The 24073-nt window shown below is 35.4% G+C and overlaps 1 protein-coding gene across 11 annotated transcripts in view; it reads right to left on the bottom strand.

Moving 5' to 3' along the window:
• The window catches only part of KDM6A (lysine demethylase 6A), a 209574-nt gene that overhangs the window by 74570 nt on the left and 110931 nt on the right, over positions 1-24073 (bottom strand). For all 11 annotated transcript variants that reach the window (XR_010939969.1, XM_067723181.1, XM_067723182.1 and 8 more), the window contains 3 exons: positions 23454-23512; positions 14510-14630; positions 3500-3554 (listed from right to left, as the gene is read on the bottom strand). Coding sequence is in view for 10 of the 11 variants with exons in the window: in XM_067723181.1 (XP_067579282.1) it covers positions 3500-3554; positions 14510-14630; positions 23454-23512 (235 nt within the window). In the remaining variant the exon portion in view is untranslated. The remainder of the gene's footprint in view (positions 1-3499; positions 3555-14509; positions 14631-23453; positions 23513-24073) is intronic.

Consider the following 24073-nt stretch of genomic DNA (forward strand, 5'->3'; position numbering starts at 1 on the left):
TTCATAGTTGAATTTCAAGGAGTCTGGGAGCCTTTCAAAATTATATGCATAATATATATGTGGACCTTTAAAAACAATGTCCACAGCTATCATCAATTTCTCATCGCCATCATAAACTAACTCTCTCACTGACTCCCATAACTGTAAGAGTCACCTGGGAGGCTTACTAAAAATAGAGATCCCTGAGATTATATTCAATGATCCCAGGCAAGTCCTGGAAAAGTGCCTTTTTATGTAGTTCTGCAAGGGATTCTGATACCTGTTCCTAGACCAGCACCTGGGAACAGCTGAAGTAAATAAGCATAAACACCAAAACAAAATATATAATGAACTTTAATATCAAACAACATTTTTGGATCAATAGTAAAGTACTGCCCTCTCCATATATAATCATTAAATATCGTATATTAAATAATCAGAAATGAGGCAAAATAAAAACATCACCTTTAAAAGTTGAAAACCAACATTTTGTGAAAAGCACATAAAAATAATAATAAAAGTTCTACAGATATAAATATCCCCTTTACCTATATCTGTTTCAGGGGTTTTCTTATTTCCTAGTCCCCTTTTCCAACACAGCTCCCTTGAGAGTTCCAGTCCATCTCACCTCACTACATCATTAGAGGGAGACCGGGTTACAGGTTAAGAGAATGAGGAAGAGATGGAAAATCTATGCCCTTCTCCCCTGAATCTTCCTACTCCTCTAACAAAGGTGACATGGAAAGGTCACATGGAAGAAAAGATCAGCAGCACGGTGGCATTCTATTACCATCCCAAACTTCCTCCAGGCTCAGCAAGGGCTTTCCTATCCCATGAGTTACTAAATCCAGTATCATCTTTTGTGGTATGAAAACCAATCTATATTTAAATTCTTAAAAGTCCTCTTCAAAGTGGAACATAACCATACAACTAAGAAAAAGCTCCACTTGGCAAGTCTCAATTAGAGGTAGAAATTTTTAACAAATATTGCCATAAAACGTTCTGAAATTAAACTTTTCTCAGAAATTAATACATTATTTTTAGAATTAACAGAATTAATTAAATCTAGAAGGAACAATTTTATCCCAAGGGGCAATCATATAATGAGAAGTCTCACATCACCATGATTCTACTTTCAAAACACAAACTGTAATTAACCCCTCTTAAATAGCTCTAGAAGAGGCAAGTGAATCTACTTATTTTCTTTAATTGCATAAATGAATTGTGCCATAAAACAGAAATCTCATACAGACTTTTTTTTAAAGCTCACTTTACTTTCTAAAATCTTCTGAACTTTGTAGCACGACAAAGTAACATGGAAGATTTCAAAAAACAGTCAACGTCTGTGGCATATCTAAATAGGTAATGATATAAAAAATTTGAAGAGAAATAAGTTTTACAAAGATAATAAAGAGCCTGATGTTTACACAGTAATAATATCTAGCTCAAATTAAGTAGTCTGTGTTTGCTAGTGCTCTGTGAGACATCAGCCATTATTACCATGGTTATCAAGTAGCTATGTTGATTGTCGAAAATAAACTACCCAGGGCTTCCCTGGTGGCACAGTGGTTGAGAGTCCGCCTGCCGATGCAGGGGACGCGGGTTCGTGCCCCGGTCCAGGAAGATCCCACATGCCGCGGAGCGGCTGCGCCCGTGAGCCATGGCCGCTGAGCCTGCGCGTCCGGAGCCTGTGCTCCGCAACGGGAGAGGCCACAACAGTGAGAAGCCCGCGTACCGCAAAAAAATAAAAAAATAAACTACCCAAATCAACTGAACTATAATGGCCTAATGTCTCTAAATAAGGCACATGCCCTTTCCATTAGAGTGACCAACCTTTTAGCACTCAAAGTTCTGAGTCTGGGGAAACGCCTCCGTCCTGTGCAAAACAGGACATTGGTCACCCTCCCTCTTATTTCCCTTCTCAACAAACAGAAAGAGAGTCGTGGTAAGCTCGAAAATGTATTCATGATTGTTCAAACTGTCCTCTTCAAATTCAACAACATCTGCCCTGTGGTACTCATTCTACATAGGTGTTTTCCTTCAGGAGCAATGATCTACAAGTAAGATTTAACTTCAACAGAGTAGAATAAAATGAGGATTTACAAAATTTATTAGTTTGAAATTTATGTGACGTCCCTCTAAGGTTATCATTCAAACTGACAAGTACGTATGAAAGTTAGTTTTTAGGCACTAGCTACAATCAATTAAATGAAAATCAGATTTTTTTCTTATTCCCATAAATTAATTTAAAAAGGATTTTAAGGGTTTATATTCTAGATGGTTTATATAACCTGGATATATAATTAAGGAAAAAGTATAAAAAATTAACATTTTATAAATTAATATATCAATGAGTTAAATCCTTTTTCTAATTTATCCTCATCTTAGAAACTAAAATATTGCTGCATTTGTTACCTTCCTACCATTTGTTCTGGAAATACACTGATCAGTACTAAATCCTGAGTTTCATTTAAAGAAAATAGAATTCTTTTAAGTTTTCTCAGAAAATCACGTTTAGTAGAATTATGAGATAATTAGTCTGGTCTAGATAATGATTTAATCCACACTATGTCTTAATTCATGTTATATACAAGTTATATTCAAATTTCTACCGTTCTTTTCACTGATTCAATCATTTGGGGGCGTTTTTACCACTGAGACTTCTCTTCACTAAACTCCTTTCTATATGGTTAAAAAATGAAGTCACTTACAGCAAAATACTGACTCTGTAAAACCTTGAATCTTTTGACTGATCTGAAATTTTCATGAAGAATGACTCAATTTTTCATACATTTTAATTATAAATTTTATTGTTCAAGTAAGAAAGTTTTAAAGAAATCCAGCTTGAATCCAATGCATATTCTTTAAACTTTTATTGGCTACCTTAAAGTACACTAAATAAATATGCCAACACATACATATTGATAAACACATCATAATCAACCCAATCTGCTTTTGGAAAGAAACATACATAGAAGCAGAAAATAAATGTCTAAAGAAAACCACTGTATCAGAACATGCTTCACACATTCTTTTTTAATTAACTGAAAAATCTCACCTCAATTTTTATGTGTGATGCTTAAAACTATAATAGAAAGTCAAAGTATATCTTCATAATTACCAATAATTTTAATACCACAAAGCCCGAATCAGTGAGCTAACACTTAAGAATCTTTGTATACTCTGTTTTCCTAAAAGATTGGCAAACCCTGTTTTTAATCCCCCCAAGTCATCTACAATGTAATTAATACACAAATAATCAATCTTGTTCACTAGCACAGATAATTTAATTCAACAACTCAGTTCACTGGCATATCTATTTTAGACACAGGCTGCTGCTCATAATAACTGGTCTCACATGTTCCATTTGTACAAGTAGCCATGGCAACAAATACAGTTAGATTCAACAATTCTAGGGAAAAAAATTACACAGGATTTATGACTATTATTATTATTACTATTATTTGCCATGAAGTGATCTGAACGCATGCAGAGAACTATGGTACTTAATAATACTTACTTTCAGCATTGGACAAAGTGCAGGGATTACAGTCAACCAAAGCTAACTGAAAATGCTGCAAGAAGAGAGTGAGAAAATTAATACACTAAATTCAATCATATAAATGTATTTTAAAATAATCTTCAGGTATATAAGGTCTAATATAATAATGAAACTATGCTATGCAAATAAAACATACTAGACAACCAACTAGCATTACCTTGAACATTTACTGCTGGCAACAAACATGTTGCTGAATATTTTCTTCAAACAGTTGAGAATGGAGAATTGGGGTAAGAATTAACTTGATATCAAGTTATCCTACATAAATTTTGTTTATATGGAAAAAGAATCAGGTTTTTAAGTCTTCTAGTAAATAGGAAGTATTAGGTATAGAACACATCAAATAGAAAACATCATTATTTTAAAAACTGAAAGTAAAAGTTCAATGGCATTAATGTATTAAATATCACTATCTCAAAATGATGTGAATGTTTTTTAAAAAAATGACTATGAGAATTATCATAAAGGGTAAAACTATCTGCCCTTACTGATTCTTCAATAATTACTGTATTTAGTGTCTTTTAAAAGTATCTGAAGTACCACAAAGAATGCATCAAATAGCCACACAAAACCAATGCACATAAAGAAAACCACTGATACACATTTCAGCAAACTAAAGGGAGATGAGGGAGTAGGGTGGGGATGGCATGACCTCATAGTTTCATTTCTAGTATCTAAACCAGATGCAAAATAGATGTACCTATTAAGACATAAATCAGCAGAAATAACTATCAACTATGATCATCAACCCCCAAACCTGAAGATGCCACAGTAAAATATCTAGCACCCATCCATCCTTGCAACCAACAGAAATGAAATGCAATTATCCTTTTAGAACGTACATGCTATTATATGTGTAGGCAATAATAAACCACTAATAATTTACAGCATCCACTTGTAATAATGTCATATAAGCCTGCCCCCCCCCAAATACATGTCAAACTCTAGGTGTAACACTTATAAGAATACAAATCATCATCAAGAACACTGGACGCCATCTGGCATCTAGTGTATCAACATTAAATCTGCTATCTAAACTAAGAGAAGGCATACAAGTAATAGAAATGGTATAAAATATTTAAAATTTAAAAAAAGGTAAATCTCTTTGAACTCTTCTAAAAAATATTTCCAGAAATGTATATTCAAATTTTCTGAGTCTCCACAAATTTTTACCATTAAAAGTAATCAAAAGCCAAAGTATACACCATTTTCTAAAAATTACCACTCCTATCCACAATCCAAATGCCTAAAGAGTTATATTTTTTTAACTGCTGGATAAACTGAAAATTGATATGTACAATGACAACTTCTAGATATAAGCCCAAAAAGAACTTTATCAAAACTTTCTTATCAAGAGGAATCATCATCAGCAAGCTTTTAGTACTGTATTTCAGAACAGAACCAACAAAACTGCACTTGGTCAACTAGAACCCTCAATTAACAAAAATAAACTAATGTCAGCTACCAAGTGTTACAATGAAAGAAAAATTAGAAGGCATAATTTGGTATGAATCAGTAGTTATTACATTCATTCACGAATGTCTGTTATGTGCTTGCATAATTAGGCTAGCCTACATTTGCAGTACTCTTAACATTTAAGGGTTGTAATATTCTGAATGGGCAAGCTACTAACTAAATGACTATGACCCTTAAATGTTAAATATTTAATCCATTCAACAAATACTTCAAGGCCCTATAATGTCCTTAGGACAATGCAGATACTAGGGACACAATGATCAACAAACCAAGAGTGAAAAATTATTTGCCGTGATTGACCGAATGAAAAAACAAATCCAACATCTGAACACTTCTAGAACTGCTTTTATTTTCCCCTGGCCTACAAAGCAGATTGTATGTCCTCAAACATCCTTTTAGTGTGCTACCATAGCAATAGAAAACAGACTATTTTAAAAAGTGAGTACTATGAAAGCAAAGCACGCTTTATAACCAGTTGTTTTCCTCTAGACAAAAAGAGGCACAGAAGCCACACATTCAGACTGCACTACATTTCTAAGCCTAATCTATCCTGCCAGCATAAATTAATATTTAGATAAAAGAAGACAGACCTTTCCTAGCTGAGCCAAAGGATACAAACTGACCTGCAAAAAAACACCCTTTAAGATGGCAGTATTTTAGTTTTGCTATTTCACTGAAATCCCACAAAGAGCAGAGATGCATAATTCGAATTGCCCAACCTACATTTCATCTATCAATATTCAAGGTCCTGCAGCGAAAACTGGCAGAAGTAGTTCTGGACCATGTTTTATATAATTATCAATCAATCTTAAAATCAGCAATGAAGTTACTGACGCACCATTTCAAACCCAAAATATCATGAAATATTAAACATTTCCAAACCACAATGATGTCTAAAAATTAACTCAGCAAAAGAGTACATATTCAAAAACAGGCCTGTGAGAATGAAAGAACTTACAGAATAACTACTTAAGTTTAAGAAACTAAGAACAGCCACACAAAACCACCCCACATAAAGAAAACCACTGACACACCTTTCAGTAAACTAAAGGGAGATGAGGGACTAGGGTGGGGATGGCATGACTTCGCAGTTTCATTTCCAGTATCTAAACCGGATGCAAAATAGATGTATCTTTAACATATAAACCAGGAGAAATAACTATCAACTATGATAATCAGCCCCAAACCTTGAAGATGCCATGGTAAAATATCTAGCACCCATCGCTGCAACCAACAGAAAGAGCTAGGAAATAACTGTACCTCACACCGAAATATTGCAGTACTGAAACTGACTACTGCTGTGTGAAATAAGACTTACTACGCAGTAGAGGCTTCTGCAGTTCAAAGACTATATACAAACCTCAAGGCAGAAAGCATTCTATAGAAAATTAATTTCCAAGCAAAAAGATTTACCTAAGACTTTATTTTTCCTAATGTTAACAGTGATTTCCTTTTAATAGCACTTCTGGTCCAATTTAGTACAAGGTTCAATTCATTACAATTTCTGTTGACATCTTTATCACCAAAGTCACTTTCTCTTTAAAAGGTTTTGACTTGTTCAGTATTTCAAAATAACTTTATAGTATTTCGCTTTCTATACACTAAGGAACTTGATTTCTATCTGGAGGGGGAAATCTATATTGATGTAATTAACACACAAAACTTGAGTTTCAAGACTTTATTTCCCTTTAAAGAGTTTTACTTCTAGTTATATAGTCTGTGATTATCTCACAATCTTTTCAACTGTAGAACCCTCCAACTGTATTCCCAACTCTGAAGACAAGCAATGATATAACTTTTCATAATTGACAAATTATGGTTGTATGCATAAATTATTAATATGGAGCAATGTTTGGATTCCATATCCAAGCTTGGATTTTCTGATTCAGTGGGTTGGGGATCACACCCTGTGAACCAGATTAAAGCTTCCACAAATTATCCCAGTGCACAGTCAGGGTTAAATGCCAATATTTAAAACTTGTAAATTGTGTGCTTACCCCCCAAAGCCTTACTTCAGTCTATGTAGACAAGGTATGTGTAGTCAATACTGCTGTCTATATTCAATTAAAGCAGACACAGCTTTTTAGGAATAAAATATTGGCAACCGGTTTTCACTCTACGCCAGGCACTCTGTTATGGCTACGCATCTACGCAATTGAATAAAAGGCTCACTGAAATTAATGTCCTAATAGAAGCTTAAAAGACAGTTCCATAGCAGACTCCAAAAGATATAGCTGAGGGAAGAAAAGAGGTCCTTCAGGCTGAGGAAACGACTTATGTGTACACAGCCCTTATGAAACAGGGTTTTATGGACGGTTTAAGTGGGAGAAGGGAAGGTGTCAGGCACTCTTGAAGGTCAAAGGCAAATTATTTTTTTCTTTTTCATTTTTACAGATCGCCACAATTTTGAAAGTATGATTTAAAACCAACAAACTTAATTCCTAAAACTAATAGTCTATGATAAATGAATGAAACTAGGGAAATGCCTTAGGATGTGATGGTACTTACTTTAGGGATTTAGTCTCTGAAAATAAGATACAGAACTAAAACTGATTAAGTTCTGGTAACGTTTATGAGCCACGATGCCTGGCCAAGCTGATCTGATGGAGATTCTCTCAAAGCCCTCAAACTCAGTTCTTCCATTCTCTTTGTAATACAAGATTACTACAAGAGTTTCAAGGAAGGACTCTACTGCACCAATGACTAATAGTTAATGGATCCTGGCAATCATGACTCAAAAGAGGCTCCTTCTTTTCAAATTTACCAATCTGGTCTCTTCCAAGACTTTCTTTAACAAAAAAGTAAGACAAAAGACATTCTATACTGAAGATGTTCAAAATCTTATTTCTAGCCCTTCTTTTCAGCTCCAAACTTATACTTGTCTATACCAATATCTGATATCCCTCAGGTACCTCCAACTCGATAAACTCCCAAATGACCCATCTCCATTCGGAGGCTTTTCACGTTCCAATCCCAAAACCTGCTGCTACTTTCTTTATCCCATACTTTAGTTAACAGAAAACTGATTCAAGCCAATAAATGGGGAATCTCTACCCACACTGAATCTGTTAATAAATTAACTCCTTTATTAAAACTCCTTAAGACCTCTAGGATGTGTTACCTTTTATCCATGCATCCATGCAGCCATCCTATGAGAACCCATTTATTCTACAGATCTTGCTCACCTTTCTTCCTGTAACTGGGTCCTACCTAATCTCCCAATTCCTCCTTTCTACCACATTTTATAAAAGTACAGGTATGCAACCGATTAGAAATTCTAAAACACTGGTTCTAGTATATGTCTAATCTGTGTACACAAATGATCAGAATATGTACTGACTTAATTTTCAAGTTCTTTAAATCTACTGTACAATTTGTGTTCATATCAAAATAAGACTAATATGTACACAAATAACAAATACAAAGCAAACATAACATATTTTATAAAGGGGATAATGTAACAATTTGCATTGTAAAATGCTATTTTGGAACGTAACCTTTAAAAAAAAATGTGACACTGGATACACTGAATGCTTCATAAAGCTGCATTTGAAGATCAAATATTTACAACCACAAATTTAAGTAGTTATCAGTAAACACCAAAAAATGCTTTTTGATTAGAAACAACTTCTTGTAGTTAAAATGTATTTGAGGAGAGAAACCTGACACGGGAAACCTGGACTCATCGCAACCCCTCAACATCAGAGAGGATGGTTACTGCACATCTATGAGCAGTCATGTCCTTTTCAAACATGTATTTGAGGAACTGAAGTACTTCAGCTATTTACACTACTTCACACTTGAAGGTATGTAATAGAACTCAGGGCAGAAATAAATAACAAATGAAAAAACAATTGTGGGCAGGCAGAGTGAAGTGGAGAAAGCATTATTAAGTGGTTAGATAAACCAATTAGCAGATCACCTCATACCAGATAATATCTAGAAAAGATTAAAAGGTAAAGTATAAGTTGATGAACAGCAGAAAAAGGAAACATCAGGGAAAAGATTTCTGTCCACAAGTGAGGAAAAATGGACAAAAGACAAAATAAACAGCAGTAACCATCCTCTGCCAAAAGGAACAGGGACATTACACTCAGGTGAAACCAAGTTCCATTGCCAAAGTGGGAATTGGGGTGGTGATATTTTAAGGTACAAATGTGTAAGTAGTAGATAACTAGATCTAATGCACAGCATAGAGATTACAGTCAACAATACTGTACTATAAACTTCAAAGTTGGTAAGAGACAGATCTTAATTGTTCTCACCAAAAAAAAAAAAGATAATAATGTGACATGGTAGAGGTGTTAGCTAATGCTATGGTAATGTTTATTTTGCAATATATAAATGTATCAAATCAACACATTATACACACACATTAAACTTACTCAAAGTTGTATGTCAATTATACCTCAATAAAAAATTAAAAATTTTTAAAAGCCTCGAATTTTCAAAAAGCCAGCTGGCAGAGTTAAGCTATTGAACATCATGAAGGAAACAGCGCAGGAGTGGGTTTGGTGAAATAATAGCAACTTTTATTATCTTTAGACAACTGAACTAATAAAAATATGCTGTTAAAGCTTCAACAACAACAAAAAATATTACAGATATCTTAGAAACTTAAGGCCTGGTTAAAATTAATTTAATAGCTAGTATTCAAATTCTCAGCAAGTATTTTTATAATACATAGAGTTCAAAGTATCTTAATTAAATGAAACAAACACATTAATGAATAAAATAATAAAAGATGAGGCATTTCACAGATTCCAAAAGTGGTTTCTAAAAGGAAGTACATATCATCTGATGCCTTTACTTATTCTTTCTGCCTTAATATCTCGGCATAAAAAAATATGACAATAAAATTCCTGAGTCTATATAAAGGATATGAGATTAAATCAGATACCTGGAAATGTAGTTTTCTAGAAAAAAGTGTAAAAAAAATTAAAAGTGGAAATGCTATTTCACTCAGAAGTTTCATGACTGGTGGCTGAATGAACTGGTGAACAGGGGGCATCTAGAGAAAACTGCACTGTCAGTTTGTGTAGAAAAAAATTCTGTTAAGAGATGACAAATAAAATCAGCCTTTTTTTTTCTCCCCAACGTTTCCAGCCAATCCTATGAGGCATTTTGTAATTTTATAGCCTCTTCCATTTCATTAATCTATCCATTCAAGAAACACTAAGCACCTGGTAAAATGCCAAGCTAACACACAAGTCTCATTTGAGTTTAACCCATTTCCTTAGAATCATCTCTTGTATTAGTAATTCTCATCTTCCTAACCCTTTCATATTAATCCCTTCAATCAGCACTTATCATCTTCAAATATCAAATTATAAGAGGACTTACATTGGTATCCCAGCCAACTATCCACAAGTTCCCATAAAAAAGCCACCCTCTTTACCTTTAAAAATCCAAGAAAGTTCTAATGCTGACATATTTTAGGGAAACTTAAATATGTAAATATTAGGAAGACATTTTTAATAATCTTCATTAAATTAAATAGATGCATTGGCATTAACTGAAGTATGGGTGTTATCACATATTATTTTGCATATATTAGCTTCATATGAGGGAAATAATTTCAATAGTCTGCCAGGGAGTAAAACTTAGAGGCATTATATAAAACTACTTGTCAAAATTGGTGTGCTTTTACTGAAGTAATGATAGCACACTGCCTCAAATACATAACAAATGTAAGCAATTATCATTAATATCATTAAAACGTAATAAAACAAAATTCTGAATTATATGGAGGTAAACAGGCAACCAATCCCACCTGGGGGGATATTATCTGAAGCAGGAAAGAAAAACAACAAAATATCATGTAGAAATGTCACCCTGAAATGGACTCTGGCTCAGATAGTACTAAACTAGTTAATAAATTAAGAATTGGTACCTCCACCACTCAACTAAACACATGAAATCTTTATTGTCCAATTTAATGGAAAAATAACACCATCTGATTGAAAAGTAAGCTGGGCATTAACTTCACATTTCTGAGGATGGGCAGGGTGACAAAAATACAAGTATTCAATTCTAGGACGGGAAAATGGATTTCACACAAACAATATCTATACTAGGCCCCAAATTAGAGGAGTTTTAGATATGGTAGATAAACTGAGAACTAAGAAAGAAGGGCTGAAAAAACTTATTTGTCAGATACTTCGATATATATATTATTTAATCTTTTAACAATCTTGTGGAGTAGGTACAGTTATTCCAGTTCTACAGACACAAAGAGGATCAGAAAAGTTAGGCATCTTGCCCAAAGTCACACAATTAGTTTACTGGCAGGGTCAAATTTTAAAACCCAATTTACCTGCTCTGAGAGCTGTTTACACAGTACCAAAACAGAATGAATCTGCTTCAGAAATACATTTTGGGAGAAAAGTTATTACCAGAGATAGAAATAAAACAGGAGGCCCTGGAATGCATTTCATGTGTGGGTGAAAAGAAGGAATCTATTATGAAAATAAACTGTATTTTATTTAAATATTTTACCATCTAAAACATACTGTACATGTTGTATCTCTCCATCCCAGAGGGAAAGGAAATGAGGCAGAGAAGACCAGATCTGTAATGGACAGATTGTATGCACCACTCCCATACCAAAATACTCTTTTTACCCACCCCTCTCTCTCTATTAGACAGGAACAGTGTATTTAGGAAATCAAGCTCTGTTCAAAAACTGGGCATAACTGGTCTAAGAATAATCACACCTTTGATAAGGAATCACTGAGAATAGCCACGTGGTCTAATTCTGGCCAATGAGATGCAAAGTGAAATATTCTTGAAAAGATCAACAGGAAGTCAGGATCTTTCTCCTCTATAACATGATAAATCAGGTATTTACTGAGCACTTACTATATGCCAGCACTATACTAAGCACCTATGCCACTAGTAGTGGTATAGGTGCTTTTCTTTATGAGACACTGAAAAAGAAATCATCTCACTGTGTACCTGGCAACCAGCCTTAAGAATAAGCCAACACAGGGGCTTCCCTGGTGGCACAGTGGTTGAGAGTCCGCCTGCCGATGCAGGGGACACGGGTTCGTGCCCCGGTCCGGGAGGATCCCACATGCTGCGGAGTGGCTGGGCCCATGAGCCATGGCCGCTGAGCCTGCGCATCAGGAGCCTGTGCTCCACGACGCGAGAGGCCACAACAGTGAGGGGCCCGTGTACCGCAAAAAAAAAAAAAAAAAAAAAAAAAAAGCCAACACAGAACAGAGAAGAAAATGAATCCTTAGTGAAACACTGGATCGGCTGAATCAACCAATCCTGAAGGCTGGACTTTACATTATATGAGCTACTTTTTTTTTGTCATTTTAACCAGCTTCAGTTGGGAGGTTTCTGAGGTTGCAGCCCATAGCATCTATACCAATACACTGTGCTAGGAAACAACTTCATGTAGTGGAAAAGTCACCAGAGGCTCCACATCTATCCATAAAGGTAAAGTACTAGCCAGTCCACTGTAGGAAAACTGAAGGCCACCTAAGGGGAATGGGGCATATCATTCCTTCTGATTCCTACCTTCACTTACACTAAATGCTAAGCACTTACAGTAATATACTGAAATACCTCCTCTTCAACTACATATGTTCATGCCTAAAATTCTCCTGAAAATAGACAAGGAATACTGGAGAGAGAAGCCTTAAAAAGCCAATGTCAAGATGAGATAAAAATCAAATGAAATCTTCTCATTATGGGGAAGAGAAATATCAAGGACTCCTGAAATTCTTTTCTATGTTCATGGAAATGAAACAAACATCAGAATGGCATCAAGTATTTTAAATAAATGGAAGAAAGGCCCCAAACCAAAAGACTGCACTTACTTAAGGCAATCTTGCTAAAATCACTATGACTTGAAAGTTTGTTAGTCTTTACGCCTGAACAAATTAAAAGTTGTATACAGGAAGGTTTCTGTTGAACAGTAGTAAGCAAGAACACTTTGAATTAGCCATGGAACACTTCTCAACACTGTTTCCCCTAATTAAAGGGGATTTTAAATATTGCCACCTTCATGGAAAGAGAGTTTTGCATCCATAGAATTGTTTAAGGTACCACTGTACTGATATTCAGAGATAGCTACATTCCATAATTTGGGACAAATCTCATTACTTTTTTCCACTCAAATATATTTCCTGAGCAACACTTACACTTCTGCAACACACAATAACCATATTGTGACAGTTCTGTAAAAAGCTCTAATAACTTGACTTTGTATTATAAGCATTTTAAGAGTCTGGTTTGCTAGTATACACTGTGAATGTCCAAGAGGAGGTCAAAATATGCAAGGTGGCATATCTGAACTTATTTTCCATTTCAAGTCCACTCACATGTGAACATATAGTTTGAGACATGCTGCTCTAAACTTGAGGAAAATTGATAACTTCTAGGCCAGCCCTTAGTCTCCACATTACTTACATTTGCCCTAGGGCCTATTTCTCAAATTTCACTTACCTCTGAGAACTGTGTGATCTGAATACTTTCACAATCTACTTATTTTAGTGTTTTGGACTGTATACCTCTCTTTCGTACCATCAGCATTGTTCTTTATAAACTCATGAAAGATAGAAACAGTATTTGCAAAACTGTCTACTTTAAAACTCTAGAACAATTAGGCACTCTTAAATACAGTTTTATTTATTTATTTATTTATTTATTTCAGTAGTTCCTTACTAGTGAATTCAAACTACAACCTACTGTAAAGTCATTGTTTATCTCCCTCCTGACCCTTCAGAATGAAGATAATCTGCAACGGAGATATTTAGAACATGGCAACCATTATAAATAGTCATATATTCACAAAAATTTAAGCTTTTCCTAGAACTTCTAATCCTTTTAAAAAGCAATACTTTTGTCGAGCAGGGAAGCACTATCTTCGTGAAAAGCCCAGTAAGACCTAAAGTGATGGCATAGACAGCACAAGAAACTAAATGAAAAACTTGAGAAATGTTAAATTCTATAGAAAGTAAAATATTTAACCAACAATGTTATTTTGCCCAACAATGTTTATACTCACAAACCAGCAGTTCAAATGACTAGCAAAGAACACACGTTTTTATATTTAAGATATGAGACGTGCTTTGCTGGTAGAGGTGGAGAGATTTCTAGTGAGACCCATACAAGTAAACAGTCAATGATGGGGTCACAGATACAGAATCATTAAGCAGCTGCTTCTGACCTCTATGGTTGCCAATCACTAATGGCAGAGTGATTCAGATGTCCAAATTGAGACTGAAACCTTCACCCTTTCCTGATAACACACCACAATTAAAACTCAAAAAAAAAAAAGTTTAATGATATAATTAGAAACCCAAACTTATGTATCTTCCAGTTCATAGCTGATAAACAGTTCTTTCATCTAAATTTTCAAATTTTCTTTTGAAGTACCATATAAATTCCAACATTTCTCAATGTTCTAATATTTAACAACCCCCCCAAAGACCCCACAAAAATGAAACATTGTATCTCAGAAAAAACCCAACAACCTACCTTTAAACTAGACTCATAGTCTGTGTTCACTTTGAACATAAGACCAAGCCGTAAATGAATTTCCTTGGCTCGACAAAAGCTGGGATCAACATAAAGCACCTCCTGAAATGCTTTAATTGCCCTGAAAGAACATAGACATAAGATATCTTTACTTTTTAACACTTACATGAATTTTTGCTTGGTAGAACAGTAAAACTTCTCTTTTATGCAATTCTGTTTTATAGGAAATGCCAGTTTTATAAAAAAAGATGTGAATGAATAGCTTTAACAAAAAAAAGACTAGGAAGGGGTGCCTGGGTCTTTTATGTACTTGAATGTGTGTAATATAAAAGGAGAAAAGGAAGATCAGTTGAATTTACTCTCAATTATTCAAATTTTTTTTTTCTGGTTGCACTGGGTCTTTGTTGCTGCACACGGGCTTTCTCTAGGTGCAGCGAGTGGGAGCTACTCTTCGTTGCAGTGCACGGGCTTCTCATTGTGGTGGCTTCTCTTGTTGCAGAGCACAGGCTCCAGTAGTTGTGGCACATGGGCTCAGTAGTTGTGGCTCACGGGCTCTAGAGCACAGGCCCAGTAGTTGTGGCGCACAGGCTTAGTGGCTCCGCGGCATGTGGGATCTTCACGGACCAGGGATCGAACCCACGTCCCCTGCATTGGCAGGTGGATTCTTAACCATTGCGCCACCAGAGAAGTCCCTTCAAGTAATATTTTATGGCTTAATTGTCAGTGTAAATAACTGATTTCACTGTTTCTGGAATTTCCTAGGGGAGAGAGGGGTGGGGCAGATAGTTTTGTTTTTAAGGGAGGAGAGATTAATCCTGTCTCTAGTCTACTCCATAAAATGAAGTCTTTTTTTAAAACTTTATATTTCTATCTTTCATATTTAGGTTTACAATCCATCTGCACCCTTATTTTTTATATGATGTGAGGTAGGGGTCAGTTTTCATTTTTTTCAATACAGATATCCAGTACCCCCTACATCACCTGTAGAAAAGACCCTCCTTACCACAGCTCTACAGTGCCACACTGTCCTAAATCAAATGTCCATATCAAACGTCTTGGTCTGGGCTCTCTGTTCTACTATATGTCACTTTATGTCTATCAGTCCATCTTTGCCCCAAATTCACATTTTATCTTTCATAAAAAGTCTTAATTACCAGTAGAACATATACAAGGATGAGGAAGGTACACTTTTCACTGAATACATTTTTATATCACTTAATCTGATCACATGAATGTACTATGTACTCAAAAATGAATTAAAATTATGACAAAGAAAAACATCTACTTTGAATTTTGAAAACTATAGTATCAGGTATAACAGTATTTTAGGCATCATTTTAAATCTCTCTACATGATTTAAGGCTTATCCCAAGTACAGCTAATATATTCTTTGCAAAGCTTTTTATCAACTATTCTCTACTTCTATTTAACCTTAAAGGAGGTTACTTAGAATCTTAAGACAATTCCAAAACAAAAGTCAATCTTTTTTATAAAAGTTCAAAATATATACCACAAAATAGAGCAAAACAACATGCCCTATGTCTTTAAGTAACTTTGTTTTGACTTGTATATTATCTATTTCCCCCAAAAACACCTGTGTGATTATATATTTATTATAAAATTAAGGGTTCTAAAAAGTAATATTTACTGTAAGGAGCATCAGATACCTTTACATCTGGCTAAATACTTTTTTCCTGAAGAGGAACTCGGCATCTACGTGTTAAGATGGCATTTCAAATGGGTGGGGCTGTGTATGTGTTTTATTATTTAGTGTGTGTATAGACAGCAGAGGGGAGTCAAAGGCCTGATAAGAAAGAATTCGTGTAAATTACCTTTCTCATTCAAAGGTGACTTCCTACTTCTCTCAATCAGACTTGAAGATACTCATCGGCATACTGCTAAGAAGTTCTCTGTACTTTTCTCAAACCTTTCTAATAAGAGGAGGTGCAGCTTCAGCCTCTATATTCTCTTGGTCATGTCTAGAGCGCCACCTTCTAACAGAACAGATTGTGTGCACAGGTGTGTGTGAATGTGTGGGGGGGCGGGGGGAATACAACACACACATGTTGGGGGAGGGGCATAAAAAAGGTTAGGAAGAGAACAACTGCAGCAATAAATGATGTCAATTAAAAGATAAGATGTGACTGGGAAACGGTATGCAGGGGCTTTTGGAAGCTTCTGGGATGATAGCAATTTTTTATTTCTCGACCCAAGTGATAGTTATGAATGTTTATTTTATAAATAACATGTAAAGATGTATACTTATGTTTGTTTAATTTTCTTTAAGTATGTTACATTTTATAATAATAAAAATTGAGGATAATGTTTCATAAAGTCCTAATTAACCTTACCTTACGAAATGGGTCAGAGAACTCCTATGGAATGGGTCAGAACTAAGCAATGTCCACACATGCCAATTAACCCAGGCAAGGAAGAGTGGATATAGGTATATGTATAACTGATTTAGTTTGCTGTATACCTGAAATTAACTCAACCTTGTAAATCAACTATACTCCAATAAAAATTTAAACAAACAAAACTAACGGGGGCGGGGGGGGGCGGACAGGCAGGCCTGAGTCAAATACATGAAAGAAAAAGAATGGAAGTGGTGGAAGATAGCAAAGGAAAGATGGAATAAAGGAGAAAAAGAAGATAGGAAGAAAAACAGTCTAAGGAAGGATGTATGCGAATGGGAAGAAGGAAAACAGATCATCAATAACAACCCCACAGGAGAAATATTTCCTATTGTCTCAGTTTCTGTGCCTTTAGTTCTTATCCACTTAGTTCACAATGTCACACAAGTACAAAAAACACAGGTTATTTTACAAAGTTCTCTACATGTGTTAACACACTGGAAATTTCTTTTAAAAAATTATTAACCTACCAGCAAAAATACATATTACATACACTAGTCTGGGCTACACTGTGCCTGCTCTTTAAGGACTACTAAAAGTGCCCATGACAAGGGAGGACAATATATATCTATTCATCAAGTTCTCCAGGTTGTTTCAAAGTTTCCCTCAAATTCAATACTTGCAGACTCAATCTTCAATATCTCATTATCAGATAACTGAAATAGTCTCCTTAAAGACTTCCCTTGCTCTCCTCTCCTCTGGCTTGCCTATGCTTCCTAAAATATGTGGCTCCTGTGATTGCCTACTAACCATGATACTCTAACCATGATACTCTTTCAAGTCAAATCGCCATGTAGCATTTAAGGTTTGTGAGCAGTTATACCCATTGCCAGCCATGCCCTAACATTGCTCCTCCTCCGCTGTGAGCTGGCATATCTTAGGAATTTCTTCATGCAAATACTGGCCCTCTTGGCTTCACGGCTTCTCCTCAGGATGGTCTCCTGACCTGGAATATTTTCATTCTTCTGCTTCACTCTAAATCCACTATTACCTTTAAGACTCACCACCCAAACTCAACATCAACTATTTTTTGCTTAATGTTAACCAGCAGTTAGGTCCACTCTATAATCAAATCATTTTACTCTTTACCTGTCAGTGTGCTGTCTCTAGTTTTTCCAAGTAGTCTATTCCTTGAGGTTTACATTCCTCTTATTTTTTAAATACTCTAGACATTATAGGAAAATGTTTAATATATGTTTACTGATGTCATCACTCTTTATAATTAACTGACTGGACTTCTTGTTGAGGGGGTGGGAAGGGATGCTCCGGAGTCTCTTTACTAATCAGTTCTCCTCAGCTAACAAAATAGATGCAAGTTCATTTTCACTTGCTTTTCTAAACTCTTACCATCTTTTTCTCCTATGTGTTGCATCTACCCCTTGGGGTTGGGAAGGAAAAAAGAATGTGTTTATGTGTTAGGAGGGGGATAGTGTGTGGAGAAGACAGGTACCACTCAGACTACATTCTAATTTTGGTCATCATTTTAATGCATTCATATCTCACCAAACCACATGTAGCCAGAACATGATCTGTGTAGCAGAAGTTAGACTAAACCACCAACACATACAAATTCTGCTGACGTCAGTATTCTGACTGACAGACAATTTTAGAACATGAAAAATGGCTACCTAAAATGACAAAATACTTTTAATGATACAATACCTGGAAAGGTTTATAGTTTTCAAATATTAAAGCACAGTCTCTACTGAAATTTTAAACAAGTGCATATTGCTATGCTTGAGTATCCATGCATTTTCTTAAAATCTAAAGAATGTTTTTATATCACCAAAATTATTTCTATCAATTTTCAGTTTAAAATTTTTTGCAATTAATGTTTGCCATTGTTAACAAGTTTTAAAAGGAAATGATAACTTCAATAGCACTACCTGCAAAAAACACACACATGCTGAATATATTTTAAAACAATGGTCATTTTTAATAAGATTTCTAGAGCCATTTTTTTAAAAGCCTCCTTTAGAACTTTACCAAACTATAGAAAAATAATGATATTAACTAAACATCCTAGCACAGTTTTAGTACATTTGAAAAGAGACATAATAAAACTTTAAGTTCTCTGAAGCTAATAATGCTGAGTCCAGAGAGTTCCCTCAGGGATATCTGAAGAGATAAAGGAACTAATTCCATAAATTTTCATACTAATAAAATGGAGCATATTCTAGCTCTAAATCAGTAATAACATATATACACAACAGATATACACACTTCTATACACACATATATATATTTTTGGAAATTTAGAGGTTCCTTCTAAATGAGACAAATAGATTTGATTAAGAACTCAAAGAGACAGGTAAGGTAAGGTAAGGTAAGAGGTTTAAAGTGGAGATGGAAGGAGAAGGCAGACCAAAGAGTAAATGGCACAAACCAACTTGCAGGTAAAAAAATGCTCAAGACATTTTCAGGGAAATGTTAATACAGTAGTGACTGACACAAAGAATATATTTAGGGGAACAATAAGTCTAGAAAGATCATCTGAGGTTGAAACAGAGAGGACCTTAAATGTGAGGATAAGTTAGAAGTATCATACACTAGGCTATTCACATTGACATTTGCTAATATATTACCTCCTGGTTCTTTTGCCCTCTCCAGCCATCTTCATTTCATCACTGTGGACAGTGGGATGTTTTCTTCCCACCCCTATTGTAAACTTTATGTTTTTATTCATAATTTCCCTGAAGTTTAATCAATCCAAACCCTTCCAAATTCTCTCTGGCAATCTGTGTGTCACTGGTAAGCATAGCTTTACCAAAACTGCCTTAGTTATCTGCTATTTTCTTCAAAACAGCAGCGAACAGAATAAACTCAACATATGTTAACGTGAAGTTTTATTTTAATAGAAAAAAACTTTTGATCTAAGAGCATTAGTTTGCAAAATGATAGCTCAAAAACATATATTAAGTTTTTGCCAGACTCCATGCTAAACAAGCCTCAGGATCAATGGTGGTTATCTCAAACTACATTAAGTTTATGTTTGCACCCAAAGCAGTGATTTTACAAGGAGAGCAGAGATTCCTACACCCCTAAGAACACTTGTAATTCGTACACGCTAGGGAAATGAGTCCTGGAGAAAGTTCCCTTGTAATGTGTTAACATTTCTGTCTTTTTAAACTCACCTCCATCTCATTACCCTACTCCTTGCTGATGTCAACATAATAATAATCACTACATTTCCTTACCAGGGCTTATCAATTAGATTTGGGAAGCTAATTTCCAAAATCCTATGCCTCTGGCACAGAATTATGTAGCTCTTAGGTTTGCCACTATAAGACCATTCTGATATTGATCAATGGGAATACAGAAGGTTATAGGCTAGAGAGAGAGGAATGATAAGGATTTTCAGGGAGGTATATTTAGAAATATGGCTGTAAGTTATAATACTTTATTACTGTATATATTTCAATTCCTTTCACCCAAGGATATAGTTTTCTTACTACAAAGGCAAGGAAAAGCTCAGTTCAAGGTACCCTTAGCAATATGCCACCCTCATGAAGAAGAACAAGTGAAGGCATGGGCATGCACTCATGCGCATGGAAAGGAACAGCTTTATAGATACTGGTTCTAGCTCTCTGCTGCATGCATTTTACTATGGGCTTCTATGTCTTCCTTTCTCCTTATATTTATTTTAAGTTTGGTCACAGATTACTGTGTATGATAATAGTAAAATTAAATAATTATGATAAATCCAGTGAGGATGTAACAGTTGCTCTACTACTTTCTGACATGGGCTCCTCTAAGAGGCTGAAATTGAAACTGGAAAAACTGACCAAATAACTGAACTCATCCAGAGGCTAACAATAAAATCAACTCACCCCCCAAAAAGGGGGCGGGGGAGCATAATATGGCAAGAAACAAGACAAACAGGTTAACAAATAAAACCAGTTAATAAAATTGCTCTTAATAATTTATTAAGTCGCCATCACCAACCCCAACACACATGGTGGTTGCACACATTATTCTCGAATACTTAATCTAATTAAGTAACAACAGACACCATTTACAAATATTAAATTCTACTTAAATTATAAATGTACAAGAGATGGAACATTCTGAGCTAACAATACAAAAAAGGCATACCACACTCTTCTCTGGAAATATTTTTTCAACAAATCCCAAAGAACTTAGTATGTGTTGGGGGTGGAGGTGGGTCTGTTCCCAGAAATTAATAGCCACCTATAAGTAAAACCAAATAAAACACAAGTATAGTTTTAACCTAAGGAAGTTCCTATCCGTTAAGGCTATACTCTAAAACTCTCACCAAGCACCTACTCCATGCCTCCTAGTTTTGTGGCTGTTCAAGAAATAGCAAGATAAGTGAAAGCAAAAATTGGGGCACAGAGTTTGTGAAAGAACATTTGACCAGCAAGACAGGAAACACACATCCATGATGGATTAAGAGAGGGTGTGAGGTATGTCATTTTAGGGAGCAGCTAGAGCTGAAACTCAAGACATGAGAAAATGGTGGTAACCAGGACAGGATCAACAGAACAGAAGGCACTTACTAATTCAGACATTGCATCATTCTTATATCATTTCAGTTTCATTTCTTAAGCCAACTGAAGGACACAGAAATCATATGTAGATAAGGAATCAAAAGATATAATTTTCCACACTACAAGCCCCCTAACTTGACATGGTCACATACTTTTTAATGCAATCCAATTTTCAACTGATGATGGCTTCACCTCACTACTGATCTTATGCTTGTATCTTCAATCTACAGGGAGTTCACAAGTTATCACAGGTAGGTGAAAATTAACTGGTGTGAGGTATACATGTTCATTTCTAAACTGCAGAGTTCCTTGCCTTGAGTTTCATCTAAATTATTTCTGGCTGGCCATAAAGATTTTACCAATGTGCCCAGGAGAACAATTACAAATACTGATTAAAAAATAACCACCAATCAATCTTCAAACTTGGGGACAGACTACAACAGACAAAATAATTAGACTGGGAAATCTGAGCATAAGTTTGCTTCTGCCACCAATTAAACAGTTATATAATACTGAGTTACACACACATACACACCCCTTGTTTTCTACGTCTATAAAATTAAGGGAAAAAAACTAAGTTATCTCTTAAGACCACTCTGGTACTAAAAGTTTCGAATTGTGAATTCTATGAATAGCATCTTCAAGAAAGTAAAGAGATTTTAAAACAGTCCTAATCTACTCTTGATTTTACATATGATACACTGGCTATGAAGTTAGGAGGCTTAAATTTAGGCTTGCTCTACAACGATGGATAATTTAAAAGAAAAATATTACAAAGCTTCTTTATAAAGATCAATTATAGCTTTGTTTACAAAGAAAATGAGTGATTTGAGTGATTATAATACTCTATCGACACAGGTGTTCTCTAACAATGCAGTGCTTCCATAGATGATCAAAACCCAACAGGACCAAAAGCAAACGGGAAAGAAAAGGCATCTGGGAAAAGTCATTCATGTCTTAAGTTTCATCTTTAGAGAAACCACATCAAATCATTGCCAATGCATATTTAAAAGCTCTGTAATAAATATCCAGGATGCCCAACAGGTATATGACAGGGTTAAAACCTTTGGTCAAAATGTTCCTTTGGACTTTCTCAGCACCCATTCAGCTTAAAATTATGGAGAATAGAAGGCACTCTGACAAAGTCGAATATATTTCAAAAAATGTCTACATAGGGCTTTACAGTTTGCAAAATGTACATTATCTCATTTGATCATCAAAACTCTGTAGAGTAGAAAAGGCAAGTAACTGTAATGTACCTAAAACACACACACACACACACACAAATGAGGAAACACATCAAACTAAGCGGCAGTGCTGAGACCAGAATACCAATCTTTCAACTATGTTCTTTCCACTAGAGAATGTTACTGTCTTGTCTGGTAAACAGAAAGACAACAAGGGGGCAAAGGCCACAGTAACAGGGACCTATACTTTACCGTTTATAAAATCTTATATATATTTCTATCATATTTAATGTCTGACTCTGAAGGTGGTACCATTACTCCTATTTTATAGAAGAGAAAATTGAGAGTTTATAATCTAGTGCCTAGTTACTAGAAATTGGAAAAGTACTAGCACACTCGTGTGTGTGCGTGTCTTTTGGTGAAGGAGGAAGGGAAGGAGCAGTCAATATATCTAAAAGTCTGAAAAGGAAATACTGCTCATCACAGACCATTTACCAACTTGAGAATAGAGAGTAGAGTCATTCCCCAGTTCAAATAACCTGGGGACCACCAGTCCATAACAAGTGACTGAGAAATTCCCAAAGCTTTCTAATCTAAGTCGTCTTTAATCAGAATCTTATACCAGATTCTTTTAGGAACACATATATTTCTAATAATCTAAGGTAGGTCAATATCCCTGAAGGAACAAACTAATAATTTCAGGAGATTATTGGGAAATGTAGGCTTAGTGATATTAAAATATTTTGTATTTATTACGCACACACACAAAAATACAAACTAAATAAGTCATTTACTGAAAACAACTGGAGTTATTAGTTTTATGTCAACTTACCACTGAAATGCATTGTAATGGAAGTAGACCAAACCAAGACCATATAAAAAGGCAGCATTCTGGAAAGAAAGGGAAAAAGAGACTTTTAGGAAAAGCATTTATGTCTAATACATATGTTACAAATACTATAAAATATGGTATCCAGGATGTTTTATGTTACTAAAAATCTATCCTGCATTACAATATAGTTACAATGTTTTGGGGTTTTTTTTGTTTTTTGTGTGTTTTTTTTGGCAGTACGCGGGCCTCTCACTGCTGTGGCCTCTCCTGTTGCGGAGCACAGGCTCCGGATGCGCAGGCCCAGCGGCCATGGCTCACGGGCCCAGCTGCTCCACAGCATGTGGGATCCTCCCGGACCGGGGCATGAACCCATGTCTCCTGCATCGGCAGGCGGACTCTCAACCACTGCGCCACCAGGGAAGCCCTACAATGTATTTTTAAAACATCAAAATAACTGATGAGCCAACAGATGGCACAGAATCCAATCAACTGGGACAGATTCTGTGGTTTCTTTTTAATCAAACCTGCCCTGAAATAAAAAATCTGTCAGCACATACAGATGGCCAATAGGCACATGAAAAGATGCTCAACATTACTAATTATTAGCGAAATGCAAATCA

This window comes from Pseudorca crassidens, chromosome X (genome assembly GCF_039906515.1).
Source record: "Pseudorca crassidens isolate mPseCra1 chromosome X, mPseCra1.hap1, whole genome shotgun sequence".
In the NCBI taxonomy this organism is placed as follows: domain Eukaryota; kingdom Metazoa; phylum Chordata; class Mammalia; order Artiodactyla; family Delphinidae; genus Pseudorca; species Pseudorca crassidens.